General features: G+C 42.5%; 1 protein-coding gene and 1 pseudogene across 1 annotated transcript; both read right to left on the minus strand.

Moving 5' to 3' along the window:
• Nucleotides 1–1,044: 1,044 nt before the first annotated feature.
• Nucleotides 1,045–2,583, minus strand: LOC118858019 (annotated as a pseudogene).
• A 296-nt stretch (nucleotides 2,584–2,879) lies between these two features.
• LOC118858020 (proteasome subunit beta type-8-like) lies at nucleotides 2,880–8,239 on the minus strand. The gene is given in 5 exon segments (XM_036768448.1): nucleotides 2,880–2,968; nucleotides 3,292–3,338; nucleotides 3,340–3,482; nucleotides 3,986–4,115; nucleotides 8,232–8,239. Coding segments are annotated over 5 exon segments (417 nt in total).
• Nucleotides 8,240–15,119: the final 6,880 nt, after the last annotated feature.

Below are 15,119 nucleotides of genomic sequence, written 5' to 3' on the forward strand. Positions count from 1 at the left end.
TTCCAAGACCAAGTTGTAGCTTCACTTTCTGCAGTCCTCTAAATCTCAATGCACTGGTTCCCTTATGTTGTGTACCTTGGAGAGCTTTGTCCCTTCCCTAACCCTCTGTTCCTGGAGAAATTCTGATACTGTCACTGCTTTCAAATCTTTGACTTTCTTTGCTGCCTGCTACAACCCTGGAACTTGGTTCACAATGGCCCTCTTTCTCATCCCCTTTTGCCTAAGCTGGTTCCTTTCTTTTCTTTCATACCTCAGCAAACGATCTTGCCTTTCCCTCTCCCTTATTGGGAATACTGAGAGGCTTTACAGAGGACCCCTTGGATAGAAAGACTCTGAAGATCTCAAAGATGAGGTTCTTTTTTTTTAGTTTTTTTTTGTGGACATAAGAGATTTTAATTGACTATAATGTAGAACAGGAGATAAAGCCATAGCTCTTACCATCATTTCCAAGATAGATTTTTGCTTTAACCTTATACATTTAGAGTGTTTGCAAAGTCTAGAAGTAATTTTAGAAAGCTAGCTCTGTGATACGAAATAATACTTTATCTCATATTTCAACATATGTATAGCATGTCACTGCTAACACACCATGGCTATCACTAGACATTGGATAACAAGTCATAAAAATATTTTCTGGGGCAGCTGGGTGGCAAAGTGAGTAGAGCACCTGCCCTGGAGTCGGGAGGACCTGAGTTCAAATTCGGCCTCAGACACTTGACACACTTGCTAGCTGTGTGACCTTGGGCAAGTCACTTAATGCCAATTGCCCTACCTTCCCCCCTCTAAAAACAACAACAACAAAATAAAAAATAAAATATTTTCCAGACAGGATTACAAAATTTCTCATAAAGGCACATACATGCTACAGATGAAGATATACACATGTTCTACCAGACCATGAACATAAAACTAAGTAAGAAATGTTATTAGAATTTTTCTATGATTAGTTTAGAATGATCTTTTTTCTTCCCTGACCAGTAATGCTTTTTGAAGCTATATTAGAATCCTTTTCTCTTCCACTTTTAAAAATGCACTGCATTCTTCTTATAAACTGCATTCTCTGATTTTCTTATTTAACATGCTTCCTCGAAGTTTAGTCCATACCAAATGGTTATTTAATCCAAATATCTGGGCTGCAAATTGACCTGCTCCCTCAGGTGAAAGTATAGTTGAACAGCCAAGACCACTAGACATTCCAAGTGAGGACCATACATCCTGAGCTCCCCAATCAGGCGTAAGGGGAGGACAGTTGACTACTGGATAGGCGGTATTACCAAACATCACTGGTCCCAAACCATTGCTTCTACCAGCTACTGCCACCAATACAGTAGGAACACCGTCTCCTTCATACTCTGCTTTAATCTTTAGAGTTTCATCTGGTCCTTCACAGGCAGATGTTTCGAGAAGTTCACAGGGAATTCCATAGTTTCCACAAGGCTTCTTAGTTTTTTCGCAATGACCAAGGTCAGAAGTTGAGCCCATCAATACCATGACTCTGCACAGACTTTCCATTTTATGAAGCAGCTCCACTCTTCCTGTAACCCATTCAAAGTTTTTCTTCTCCATCTGGAGGCCTTCAGGAGTCACTTCCTTAAGGTCCCAATATGACTGTTTGTCTTTCTGTTGGGTTCTGATGGCCAGAGCCTCCAGGAATCATTATTAATAACATCAGCATGAATAATTTCTTTTGTAGTTACATCAACACCAAATTCAATCTTCATGTCAACCCGTGTACAGTTTTGAGATAACCAGGATTTTTCCAGTATTTCAAAAATCACCTGTGTGGAATGACTGATGATATCCACTTCAGTCTGACCTATGTTAAGTCCAGCAAAACACCATTTTGCAGCAATAACCTGTGGCTTATTGTTAGAGTCATCCTTGAAAAACAACTCCACTTTAGGTGGGTATCCTTCTTTGACACCAGGATTTGTTTGGAGAAAAGAACCAGTTGCAATTCTTCCACATACCCATTCAATTGGGATCATTTCACACTGAGGTGCAATGAAAGTTGTCTCACCACATTTTTTGGTGGAAGCAGTTTTGATACCTTCTTCCTGTAACAACTCAAGAGTTACAGTAATAACTCAAGATACAGCTGGTAATTTTGTTTGAGATTGAAACTTTTCCATCCAGGTGATTTTTTTCCAGCTCAATTTCCTGCTGTAATCTGGTCTTTAGATTGCATGAGGACTTTCCCAGGACTGTCCAGCAATTCATAGACTTCTTTTGTTTTACCCTCATAGAGCTTCTTACCAATCTTCAGTACTTCCGAGGCTGCCACTTCTCTGGTTGTGGGGGTGGCTAACAGGAAGACAGAAACATGAGGAGGAGAAGAGAGATGGGGTTAGAGATAGCAGGCTGGTGGGTTGGCCCAAGGGGCAGTGGAAAAGATGGGGTTCTTAACTGAAAGAGATACTACTCAATGCTCCCCTAAACAGACAAAGTCCAACCCCTTCTAGGCCTGGAGATAAGAAGGAAGATAAAGACCCTGAGAAGGAATGAGACCATGTGTCCGAGAAGACTGAGGGTTAGGAACAAAACTCCAGAGTGTATACCTAAGGGGAATCTTAATGTCCCCATTTTAACCTGTGCTCTTTCCCAATCCCACAACCCTCCTAATAGCCACAGCTCCACTCCATCATAACTGTCCTTTTTTGAGCATTTACTTTATTTTACAAGACTAAGCACAAAAAATGCTAAGTTAGAAAATCAATGGAAAATTGAATTGTGCCTCTAGTCTGTTTTGCCTCAGTTGAGCTCAGGCTGCTGCCCTGTCTTCTGCTGGGGGGAATCCTGTTCCAATTTCTGAGGCCTCAGGCCTCAGCTGGCTCAGATCCTGAGTCTTCCTAGTGGGGTCAATCCTGCAGTCTCCAAAGTCACCCCTGAGTCTTCAAGTACTTGTGGAATAGGTTACTAACATCTGAACTCTCCACCTTCACCCAGCCATCCTCCTTCATGTGATACACTATGGAAAAATGGAAGAGAAATGGAGAATTCTTTATGACTAGTCTAAGCCCCTTTGGGAGAATATCCATGGAGGAACAGTATCCATGGAAGAATTTCCATGCCCCTTATCTCAGTACCCTTAAATTTTTAAAATTAGAGCCCACTTTTGTATTCAGGATTCTATTCTATCTCAGTACCCTTAAATTTTTAAAATTACAGCCCACTTTTGTATTCAGGATTCTATCCCTCCCACCCTGGCAACACATGTCTCCCATTTCCTCTTGGCCTCCTGATCTCTGATGCTAAGGAGACTAGCAAAGGGAGTTGGAGTTAGTCTCTTACTATTGACAAAACCCCCAGAGTAGCTATCCCAGTGGGTGGCATGGACATAGGTCATAAGCTTCCTCAGGGCTAAGGTCAGGCCGGTAGCCATTGTCCAGGACTCCATAGGCATAACTGTTTCCACTGCCTGTGGAAAACACAGTCCCTGAGAGTCTTGTCCCATTGTCATCCACATAATATAGTCCAGGGCCCTGAAGGAAGAAAGGAAGAGAGACTTGGCGGGGGGGAACAAAGAATTCAAGAGTGGCCACAAAATGAGCCTAAAACCAAGGCAATGATCATAGAACCTGGGAGATTCTTGTAGAACTTTGAACAGAAGCATGGGACCTTGGAAGGAGTTGTGGAATCAGGTGGCATAGAAGAAAGGCTATGAACCTAGTATCAGAACACTTGGATTTGAATTCTAGATGCCATTTACTAACCATGTCTGGGGAGCAGTCACTTAACCTCTCTGAGCCTTGTTTTCCTCATCTGAAACATGGGATAATAATGCTCACAATAGATTTTTCTGAGGAAATAGTCTTCTGAATCATAAAGTGTTACTCAAACACCAGCTATTTTGGGGGAGGAGAGGAGGAGAGTTTCCTTCAGTCACACATCTACCATGTAACATCTAGTATTTCTGATGAAGTGGAGTCACTGGGACAATGAAGCTCAGGCAGTCCACATTTGCAGTGGAGTGAAAGCAACACACCTTTTTGTCCCAACCACAGATCATACTGCCCATGGACAGCCCCATGCCTCGGTACTGGTACATCATGTTGGACAGCAACTTGGAAGCAGCAGACACAGAGATGCGCTCCCCATTCCGAAGGCGGTACAACCTGAGGAAAAAGAGGTTGGTGGAGGGAATTTTAGTCAAGTCAATAACCACTTATTAAGTTCCTACTATGTGCCAGGCACTGTGTTAAATGTTTTGGGCTAGAAGAAGGATATGGGGAGAGGGAGGAAAAACAGGTCAGAGTGGTTTGCTTCAGCATACAGAGAGCTCAAAGTGTGTGAGGAGAGAGACAGTGGATGAAAATGCCTTTGGGGAGTCCTAATATCAGGGGAAATTTGGAGGTTAGATTTTGAAGCATCTAAGGCTTCAAAACCCCAGACAGCTGGGCATGAGGGGTACCCTCAAAAGGGGCTCTGAGACTTGCAAATCATTCAAACTTTTTAAAAAGCTCCTAAGTTTGTCAATTTTCAGAAAGGATTAATTTGTTAAAGCTGAAAATTTGGTTGAAGAAAACAGAGCTAGGTGATAGAAAAATCCATGTTGTTTATTATTTTCCCTTAAAGCATAGCTAAGCTAGCTTACTTGTACGTACAAGGAGTCAGAGCATAAGCTCTGGCTGTCTGAACAAAGCAATGAGAAAACTTATATACGTTATTTTAGCAGACCTAGCAAGCCTGTATTACCTCACGTTTATGACCCCCATGTATGTTTAACCATGATACAAGAAGAGGATTTTCCTTAATGGAATAGGATTTGTAAAGAATGTTGACAAAGGTCAGTTAATATTAATGGAGGTAGTCTTTCTTGGGGTTAGGGTCTCATCCTTTAATGGCTAACAGGGGTAAGAATGTCTAATCTGGCCTTGCTGACAGTGGTAAGGGTATTTCCTGAGCAAACTTTTAGAGAGAACAAAGAAGTCCAGGTCCTGGATCTTCTTCCAGTTACTCATTAATTCAGGCTCTGGGTCTGGTTGAAATTAGAAATGATATAAAATAGTATAATATTTTCCACAGATTGTATGCAACAATAAACAATACTTTTTTTAAAGGCCCGTAGAGTTTGGATTTCTCTCTTTTACAGATTTTACCAGTCTGTAGGGCAGGTTGTGGAATTTGAGAAGGCTGGTGTCCTGTAGAAAGATAAGTTTTGTGAGGCAGAGGTTTGTGGGTTGAGATGAGGTGAACTGGGCCTTGGACAAGATCAGAGAAGCTGGAACCTGCGGAAAATGGGCCCTGATCCTGATTAACTCTCCTGTACTAGGGAATCGCAGAGATGAGGATGAGGACTGAGGGAATCACCCTCTGCACGGACTGAATAGGAATCCAGAGCATGGCAGTGCTGTGGAGTGGGGCGAGAGACGCGGACAAGGACACCCCTATCCAGCCTGTCTCCCCACCTCTCTGCCCCCGCCGCCAGGAAACTTTGGCAATGTCCAGTTGTGCTTGCGGAGAGAGAACAAAATACTAGGGAGAAGGAACATCCTCCCACTCATCTCTCTTCTTCTTAACTTGCTGCCACCTAAGGGCAGACGTCTCTCCTCCCTGGCCCCGAAGACCCCACAGTTAACTCAATCCATCTGCCTTCTCAGCGAACAACTTCCTAAACCCAGCCTCTGGCTCCAACCTGTTGTTTCAACAATCTGGCTAGCATCTGTTGTGGGGGTGTAAGACCAACACAACCCCAACAACAAGCACTCCGCAAAAGCACAGATTCTTTTGATCTGCTTTGATAAGGAAAGCAAGGTTAAAGGGGTTGACAAGCTTACTTTAATTCAACATACAAATATCATTCACCTAGATCAGGGGAAGAGACCAGCACACTGAAATTCAGAGCAAATTACAAACAAATTACAAACATCAACAGACAGACCAAATACAGTTTCATAGTTACCAACATCTAGGTTCAGCCCAGGAGCTCAGTCACACCTGCCATCACTGCTGTGGGTAAGAGCTCCCAAGAAGAAAAGGCCAACCTCTGGTTTTATATCTTTTTCAACATCAGGGGTGAGTCACACATGCGACTCACTCACGTGGCCTAAAATCATCACAAAGAGGCGACTTAAACCCACGTGGTCTAAGAGCCTCTGATGTCCCAAACCTATCACTCAAACTCATTGGTAAACTAGGCCCTTCCCTGAGTTAGCCCCACCTTGGGCCCCACCTTAGTTACCAATCCATACCCACATAGGTTTTACACCTAATAGGGGTTTGGGCCTGCAGCTTAGCACCTAGTAAGGTTCAATGAAATGCACTGAATTACTCAAAGGGAACAAAAGCCAAACTCTTCAAGGGCACTTGTTGAACTAAGTGCTAAGGAGCGCATTTTGCTTACCAACACACCTGTGAGAGCCTAATCCGCCTAACAACCAAAAACGTCGGGATACACATCCCTTCCTGGTTGGACTAGTGTGCCTGGTCAGGCTCTCTTACACTGGCGAACCCAAGTCAAGAAAGCTAGAGGCAATTGTCAAACCTTGGAAAGCTAAGAAGGTCTGCTTGTTTGAATAGACAGTCCAGAGAGGTGAGGGGGAAAAAAGAGAGGAGCGAAGGCTTCAGTGAAGAGTGCAGCGAAGCCTCTTTGGCAAAATACTTGCTCTCTGCTCCACCTCCCTATCTCCATCGTTCACCTCCCACGTAGGAAAGCCTCTATTCATAGAGAAGGGGGGCAGCTGCCCTCCCTCCCTGCCGCCCCCCCATCCCATCCCCCGCCGCCCTCTCTCCCCGCCCGGGGCCGCTAGGTACCACTCACCCTGTAACACATGGTGGAAGGGAGAGGGCTGGGACCGGAGGAAGGTGGAGAAGAGAGAGGGTAGAAGTGGAAAAGGGGTGGCTAAGGGCCTGTCAGGGGGCAGTAAAGCAGCAGTCTGAGAACTGACAATAGTGGCTCATTGCATTTGAACAGAGCTTCCCATTTTCCGTGCACTCATTTGCCAATTATGCAGCAGCATTCTGCATTTACTACTTTGAGGTTGGCAAGGAGCTTTACCTATAGTTTCCTACTTGATTCTCTCGTGGAATCTTAGAGCTAAGGATATTAGTGGCCAATTAATCCAACATCTTTATTTTACATGTGGGGAAACTGAGGCCCACAGAGGCTAAATGACCTTCTTTTGAAAAGGAATGTTTCCCACCTAGCTATTCTTCAGTCTGGCTATGGAATGGAATTGCTACTGCATGACTGGCTGTCAACTGTGATTCTTACCTGAAGTCAAATCGAGGTAAGGATGTTTTATCCTGACTTATGTGCTGAAGTCATTAAGGACCAGTTTGATGGTCTTATAATCATTTCCCTTCTTTTTCCTCTTATAGCAAATTTCTATTATCAGAGCACATGGTGGGTAGAAGATATGAGCACCATGCAAGAATGTAAAATCTTACTGTTTTCAGTCTGAATGTGTAGATATTCCGCATCTCAAACTAGGTAAAGTAGTACTCAGGCCTGTCATCTTCCACTAATGTTTACACAGTCATGGGTGAGATTATAGCTGATTCTTTTTGAATGGTATGGGAATAATTAGACAAAGGGAAAAGAAGTTGAGGAAACAAAGGTACAAATGCAATGCTGAATCATTATCCCATAGACTAAGGCTGGAATACATCTGAGCTACTATAATAAAATGTGTGTAGGAAGGTCCCTATTCATAGAGCAGGAGAGGCAGCTACCTCCCTCCCCGTTGCCTCTCTTCCTTCCCCTCCCCCCGCCCAGGCCTCCAGGTACCACTCCCCCTGTAACAGATGGTGGAGGGGAGAGGGCTGGGACTGGAGGAAGGCAGAGAAGAGGGAGGGTAGAAGAGATAAGAAAAGGGATGGCTAAGGGGCTGGCAGGGGGCAGTAAAGCAACAGTCTGAGAACTGACAATAGTGATGCCTTGCATTTGTATAGAACATCCCGTTTTACAGGCACTCATTTGCCGATTATGCAGCAGCATTCTGCATTTAGTACTTTGAGGTTGGCGAGGAGCTTTACCTATAGTTTTCTACTTGATTCTCTCATGGAATCTTAGCACTAAGGATATTAGTGGCCAATTACCTACTTGATTCTCTCACAGAATCTTAGAGCTAAGGATATTAGTGGCCAGTTAATCCAACATCTTTATTTTACATGTGGGGAAACTGAGGCCCACAGAGGCTAAATGACCCACTCAAGGTCACACTGGTAGTAAGTGGCAAATGGAGATTTTAATCCAAGTCTGCTGCCTGCAAATCCAGAAATTTACTCACCGCACCATCCTGATTCCCCCAAACTTGCTCTTTTGCAGCTGAAGATCATCAAATTTTGACGTGGGCAGAAGCCTTAGTGATCCTCCAGAGAATTTCAATGTCCTCATTTTACAGAAGAGGAAACCAAGGCTTGGAGAGGAAACTTAAAGCAAGCTCCTCTAAATCCCAAAGCAGTGTCCTTAACCTGACAGTTCAATTCAGCAAGCAAACTTTAGGCTTTGTGTATAGTGCCTCTGGGCATTTCCACCCTACCCCCACCCTCCCTACCCCTCCCCTCACCCCGACCACCCCGCAACTCCCAGGTTTGGTTTTCCCCAGAGAATAACTCTTCCCTACTTTCAAGGTTCTCTGAAGGCCTGCATTTCTCAATACTGTAGTTCATGGGCCCCATAATTTAACTTTAGTAGTCAGAAGAAATAATCATTTAACATTAAATACATTTAATGGTACGGCACACCAAGAAACATAGCAACAAAACATCTCTGGCATAAACCTGGGGTGCACAATCCTACAGATTCACACATCACTGTTTGGAATGGACACATGTAGGGAATATGGGTGGATGGGGGCACATGCAAGGAACACATGTGACCAGAGCACAAACACAGAAAAGTATAATGGAGGCCACTGCCGGGCTGGTCATGTTATTGTGCTGTTCCCATCAGGTGCACCTAGAGGGGATACTCATGGTATCATAGTCTCACCCTAACGCTCCTTGTTATAAATATACTTATGCTGTCTAGGAATAAACAATACTTGTTGGAAATCCAAGAAGGTTTTAATTATTTTTACATTTATTCATTCTGAAAAAATGGGTACATCCCTTGAATGGAGTACGGAAGAGTACAAGGAGTCAGATAAAGGTCAGTCTTTTTGTTGACTCCCAATTTGAATCTCCCGCCTGACTCCTCATTGGCCAAATGCAACCATCTGACTTCCTACCTCATGCCCTCTTCATACAACTCATTAAGCCTGAATTCAAGCTTCTAACCTTTCACCCTATCAGAAGCCTGGTCTCTGCTAGATCACAGCTCTGATTAGAACCAAACACCTGACTTACATTCTGCTATCACTATCCTGTGGAAACAAAAGTCTTCCCACCATTTCTCACACTCCTCAAATAGATACTACTTATCACCTCCAATTTCTCACTCAGCAGAAATCTTTGGCTATCTCTTCCTCAGAGGAAAAAAAAAAACCACAGTGCATCCATTTTCTTTTAATGTAAAGTGTATATGCCTTTTCTACTCCTCTTAGAAAAAGTAAAAAACTTTTGCATGGGACCAGCAGGATACCTCTGCTCTGGTTCTCCTAGCTTGTTCCTCTAACCTCTTTCATGTGATCAATTTCTTTGACAATCTATCTTCTAATAATAATATTTTAAAAGGCAGCATTAATAAAATACAGAGGATTACTGAGGAAGCCAATCATATTAAAATAACAGAAATATTTTTAAAATAAGTTCATTTATCCCAAGTTAAAAACTCCTGCTTGAGTGTTGGTTTCTATCTTATTCTCTCATAGTGCTAAGAAGACTTTTCTCTCCCCAGAAGGTGATTCTCAGTCCTAGAAGCTAAACTAGCCAAAGATCTGGGTTCTTTCAGCCTAGCTAACATTTTCAGCTTAAGCCTTTTCTCTGGATTTGTCTTCCTGGGACAGGACATTGAGTCCCTCTAACAAAGACCTCAGCTTTGCTTATGGTGAGTATTCCACGTTCTTCTCTATTTTAAATTCTGAAGGCTAGACTATAAACCAGGCAATGGTTATTTGTCTAATAACTACCAGACAGCCCTGGGATTCAAAGTTTCCCACTTTTCAAATCCTAATTTTTTTCTACTATGGAGATGTGTGGATGAGGCAAAGGCAGAGATAAACTAAGCATAGGGGACAAAGCCTCACTTCTCCACCATATAGCCACATTCTTGCCCCTTTCAAATGAATATTGAAACAACACAAAGTCTTCAGTACCTTGAGAGACAAGTCCCCAAATACATATGCAAGGCTCTTTTCTAGAGATACAGATAGAAAACTGAAAACAGTTTCCTTTCTCCAGAAGCTTACAATCTCCTTGGTATGAAACATATAAACAGATAAGTAAATATAATTTGCAGAGGTAGAGAGGAAACAAGGATTAGGAACATCTGTCAGAGAAAGTGAATCCCAAACTGAAACTTAAAGGAAGCAAAAAGGCCCAAATGAAGAAGGAATGATTTCCAAATATGAAGGACAGCCTACACAAAGTGCTGGACCTCTAAAATTCAATATCAAGTTCAAGGAACAGCAGGGAGGCAAGTTTTCCTAGAATATGGAACACCTAGAAGGGAATAAAATGAAATGTCTTGAAAAGTGAGATTAGTGTCCATTTATGAAGGACTTTAAGTGCCAAGTGGAGGGCTTTGTATTTTCTTCTGGAGGCAACAGGAAAACAATGAATACTTTTTTTAAGATCAGGATTGGGAATGGGGAAGGTAACAGTCAAATCTATACCTTGAGCCTATTTTAAGAGTTGTAAGAATATGGATTATAGAAACAAGACAGTGGAGACAGAGAGACTAATTAAAAGGCCATTGCAATAGTCCAGGAAAGGGGGAGGAGAAAGGCTAAAACTAGGGCAATGACTTGAAGAAAAAATGGTGAATGTAAGGAATGTTGTGGAGATAGAAACCACAGGAGTTGACAGTTGATGGAGTGACTGAAAGAGATTGAAACTTTGTGGATGACTATGAGATTGGTGACAAATCTGGGTGATTACCAGGATGGTGGAGCCCTCAATAGTAACAGGAAAGTTTGGGAGAGGGGTAGGTTAAGGAAAGAAGACAAGCAGTTTCATTTCTGGACATGTTGAGTTTGAGATGCCTGTGGGACAATTGAATTGGAGACATGCAGAGAGGTAAAGATGGGAGACTGGAGCTTGTGAGAGAGATGATGGTAGGCTATAAAAATTAAGAAGTCTTTTAAAGAGAAATCATTGAGCATCAAGGGAGTTGATGAGATCACTGATTCTAGAGAAAGAAGAAAAAAGAGCCCAGAAGAGATATAGTGGACAGTCATGCTTAAGGGTAAAGACAAGGTTGATGACCCAGCAAAGGAAACTCAGAAAAAATGGTCATATAGGTAGGAGGAGAACTAGGAAAGATCAATGCCATGAAAATAGAGATGAGTATGTGTCTAGGAGGAACCTGTCAACAGTGTCAAAAACATTAGGAAATCAAGAAAAATGAGAACTGAGAAAAATCCACTGGTGTTAGTCATTAAAAGATTTTCATTATCCTTGGAGAGAACAGTTTCAGCTGAATGATGTAGGGACAGAAACCAAATGACATGAAATGAGAAGGGAGTGATAGGAGAGGAAATGGAGTCAATGAGTGTAAAAGATTTTCTATAGGAGTTTGGACATTAAATGCAGGAGAGATACTGGAGAAGAGCTTTAGGGGATGGCAGGATTTAAAGAATGAGGAAGATCTGGGTTTATTTCTAGATAGCAAGAAAGACACCAATAGGTATAGGTAGAAAATGAAAGAGAGGGGGACAGAGCCAAGATGGCATCTGGAAAGCAGGGACTTGCTTAAGCTCCTCCCCCCCACCCCGATCCATCCAAACACCTATAAAAATGGCTCTGAACAAATTCTAGAGCTGCAGAACCCACAAAGTAGCAGAGGGAAGCAGGGCTCCAGCCCAGGACAGCCTGGATGGTTGCTGGGAAGGGTCTATCTCAAGGAGCTAGGAGCAGAGCAGAGCCAAGCATGGGCCATGCCAGGACCAACCAGACCAGAGGCCAGGTGGAACAGGCCCTAGCACCCTGAATCACTGAGTTATGGCAGTTACCAGACTTCTCAACCCGCAAATGCCAAAGACAACAGAAAAGGTTAGTGGGAAAAGCTGCTGGGAGAGAGTGAAAGGAGTTTGTGGTTGGCCACCCCCCTCCCCAGACAGCTGAGGTGGTGCAGCTCTGAGGTTGCTTCCAGAGCTACAGCTGCAGTTGCTTCCAGCCCCCGGCCCACCTGGTGGGAGGAAGTAAGTGGAGGATTAGAGCGGGAGTGCAAAGCCTGCTTTGCCCTGCCTGGATCTGGGCCAAAATCCTGGTTGCCAATTCTTGGGGGAGAAGGAGCACTGGTGTGGCAGAGCTTGGGACAAAGTACTCTCTACTCTACGAGCAGTCATACCCTGACAAAAAGCTCAAGGGTCAAGTAGTTGGCTGGGAACATGGCCAGGCAGCAAAAATGCAGCCAGATTCAGTCTCAGACTTTGGAATCTTTTTTGGTGACAAAGAAGACCAAAACATACAGCCAGAAAAAGTCGACAAAGTCAAAGAGCCTACATCAAAAGCCTCCAAGAAAAATATGAATTGATCTCGGGCCATGGGAGAGCTCAAAAAAGATTTGGAAAACCAAGTAAAAGAAGTAAAGGAAAAATTGGGAAGAGAAATGAGAGTGATGCGAGAAAACCATGAAAAACAAGTCAATGACTTGCTAAAGGAGACCCAAAAAAATACTGAAGAAAATAACACCTTAAAAATAGACTAACTGAAATGGCAAAAGAGCTCCAAAAAGCCAATGAGGAGAAGAATGCCTTGAAAGGCAGAATTAGCCAAATGGAAAAGGAGGTCCAAAAGACCACTGAAGAAAATACTACCTTAAAAATTAGATTGGAGCAAGTGGAAGCTAGTGACTTGATGAGAAATCAAGATATTATAAAACAGAACCGAAGGAATGAAAAAATGGAAGACAATGTGAAATATCTCATTGGAAAAACCACCAACCTGGAAAATAGATCCAGGAGAGATAATTTAAAAATTTTTGGACTACCTGAAAGCCATGATCAAAAAAAGGGCCTAGATATCATCCTTCAAGAAATTATCAAGGAAAACTGCCCTGATATTCTAGAGCCAGAGGGTAAAATAGAAATTGAAAGAATCTACTGGTTGCCTCCTGAAAAAGATCCCAAAAAAAAGACTCCTAGGAATATTGTCACCAAATACCAGAGCTCCCAGATCAAGGAGAAAATACTGCAAGCAGCCAGAAAGAAACAATTTGAGTATTGTGGAAACACAATCAGGATAACACAATATCTAGCAGCTTCTACATTAAGGGATTGAAGGGCTTGGAATATGATATTCCAGAGGTCAGTGGAGCTAGGATTAAAACCAAGAATCACCTACCCAGCAAAACTGAGTATCATGCTCCAAGGCAAAATATGGATTTTCAATAAAGTAGAGGACTTTCAAGCTTTCTCAGTGAAAAGACCAGAACTAAATAGAAAATCTGACTTCTAAACACAAGAATCAAGAGAAGCATGAAAAGGTAAACAAGAAAGAGAAATCATGAGGGACTTACTAAAATTACACTGTTTTGTTTGCATTCCTACATGGAAAGATGAGGTGAGAGCTTTCTCAGTATTAAGGTAGCTGAAGGGAATATATATATGTAGACAGAGGGCACAGGGTGAGTTGAATATGAAGGGATATCTAAAAAAATAAAATCAAATTAAAGGATGAGAGAGGAAAAAGTGAGAGAGGGAGAAAGGGAGAGATAGAATGGGGTAAATTATCTCACATAAAAATGGCAAGAAAAAGCAGTTCTGTTGGGAGGGAAGAGGGGGCAGGTGAGGGGGAATGAGTGAATCTTGCTCTCATCAGCTTTGACTTGAAGAGGGAATAACATACACACTCAATAGTGTATCTTACCCCATAGGAAAAAAGGAAGAAGGGGATAAAAATGGGAGATGATAGAAGGGAGGGCAGATAGGGGGAGGAGGTAATAAAAAGCAAACACTTCTGAAAAGGGACAGGGTCAAGGCAGAAAATTGAATAAAGGGGGACAGGATAGGATGGAACAAAATATAGTTAGTCTTTTACAACATGAGTATTGTGGAAGGGTTTTGCATAATGATACACATGTGACTTATGTTGAATTGCTTGCCTTCTTAGGGAGGGCCTGGGGATGGAAGAGGGGAGAGAATTTGGAACTCAAAGTGTTAAAAGAGGATGTTCAAAAAAAAAGTCATTTTTGCATGCAACTGGGAAATAAGATATACAGGTAATGGGGCATAGAAATCTATCTTGCCTGTGGAACATTTTATACCATTTTATGTCATTTTCAATTTCAACCAGACCCAGAGACTGAATTAATGAGTAACAGGATGAAGATCCAGGACCTGGGCTCCTTTGTTCCCTAAAGTTTGCTCAGTTTACTCTGTCAACAAGGCCAGATCAGACTGACCTAAGGACATCTTTCCCGTTAGCCATTAAGGGATGAGACCCTAATCCCGAGAAGACCACCTCACTTAATATTCCAGGGGTATATACTTTAACTGACCTTTGTCAACACTCTTGTCTTTACAAACCTATTCCATTAAGGAAAAATCCTCTTCTTGTATCATGGTTGTATACATGGGGGTCATAAAAGTGAGGTAACACAGGCTTGCTGGGTCTGCTAAAATAACTTATATAAGTTTTCTCATTCCTTTATTCAGACAGTCAGAGCTTATGCTCTGACTCCTTGTACGTACAAGTAAGCTAGCTTAGCTATGCTTTAAGGGAAAATAATAAACAACATGGATTTTTCTATAACCTAGCTTGTTTGCCTCCTTCAACCAAACTTTCAGGTTTAACATGCCCTACAAGAAAGCAAAGGAAAAAGGGATGGGGGGGAGTGGGGTGACAGAAAGGAGGGCTGACTGGGGAATGGGGCAACAGAATATATGCCATCTTGGAGTGGGGGGAGGGTAGGAATGGGGAGAAAATTTGTAATTCAAAACCTTGTGGAAATCAATGCTGAAAACTAAAAATATGAAATAATTTTTTTTAAAAAAGAAAGAAATGAAAGAGAGGAAGGGGGCTCAAAGAGTCTAAATGACTTGCCCAATGTTCCACACCTGGCAAATAACAAA

The sequence above is a fragment of the Trichosurus vulpecula genome, chromosome 7 (assembly GCF_011100635.1).
Source record: "Trichosurus vulpecula isolate mTriVul1 chromosome 7, mTriVul1.pri, whole genome shotgun sequence".
Classification (NCBI taxonomy): domain Eukaryota; kingdom Metazoa; phylum Chordata; class Mammalia; order Diprotodontia; family Phalangeridae; genus Trichosurus; species Trichosurus vulpecula.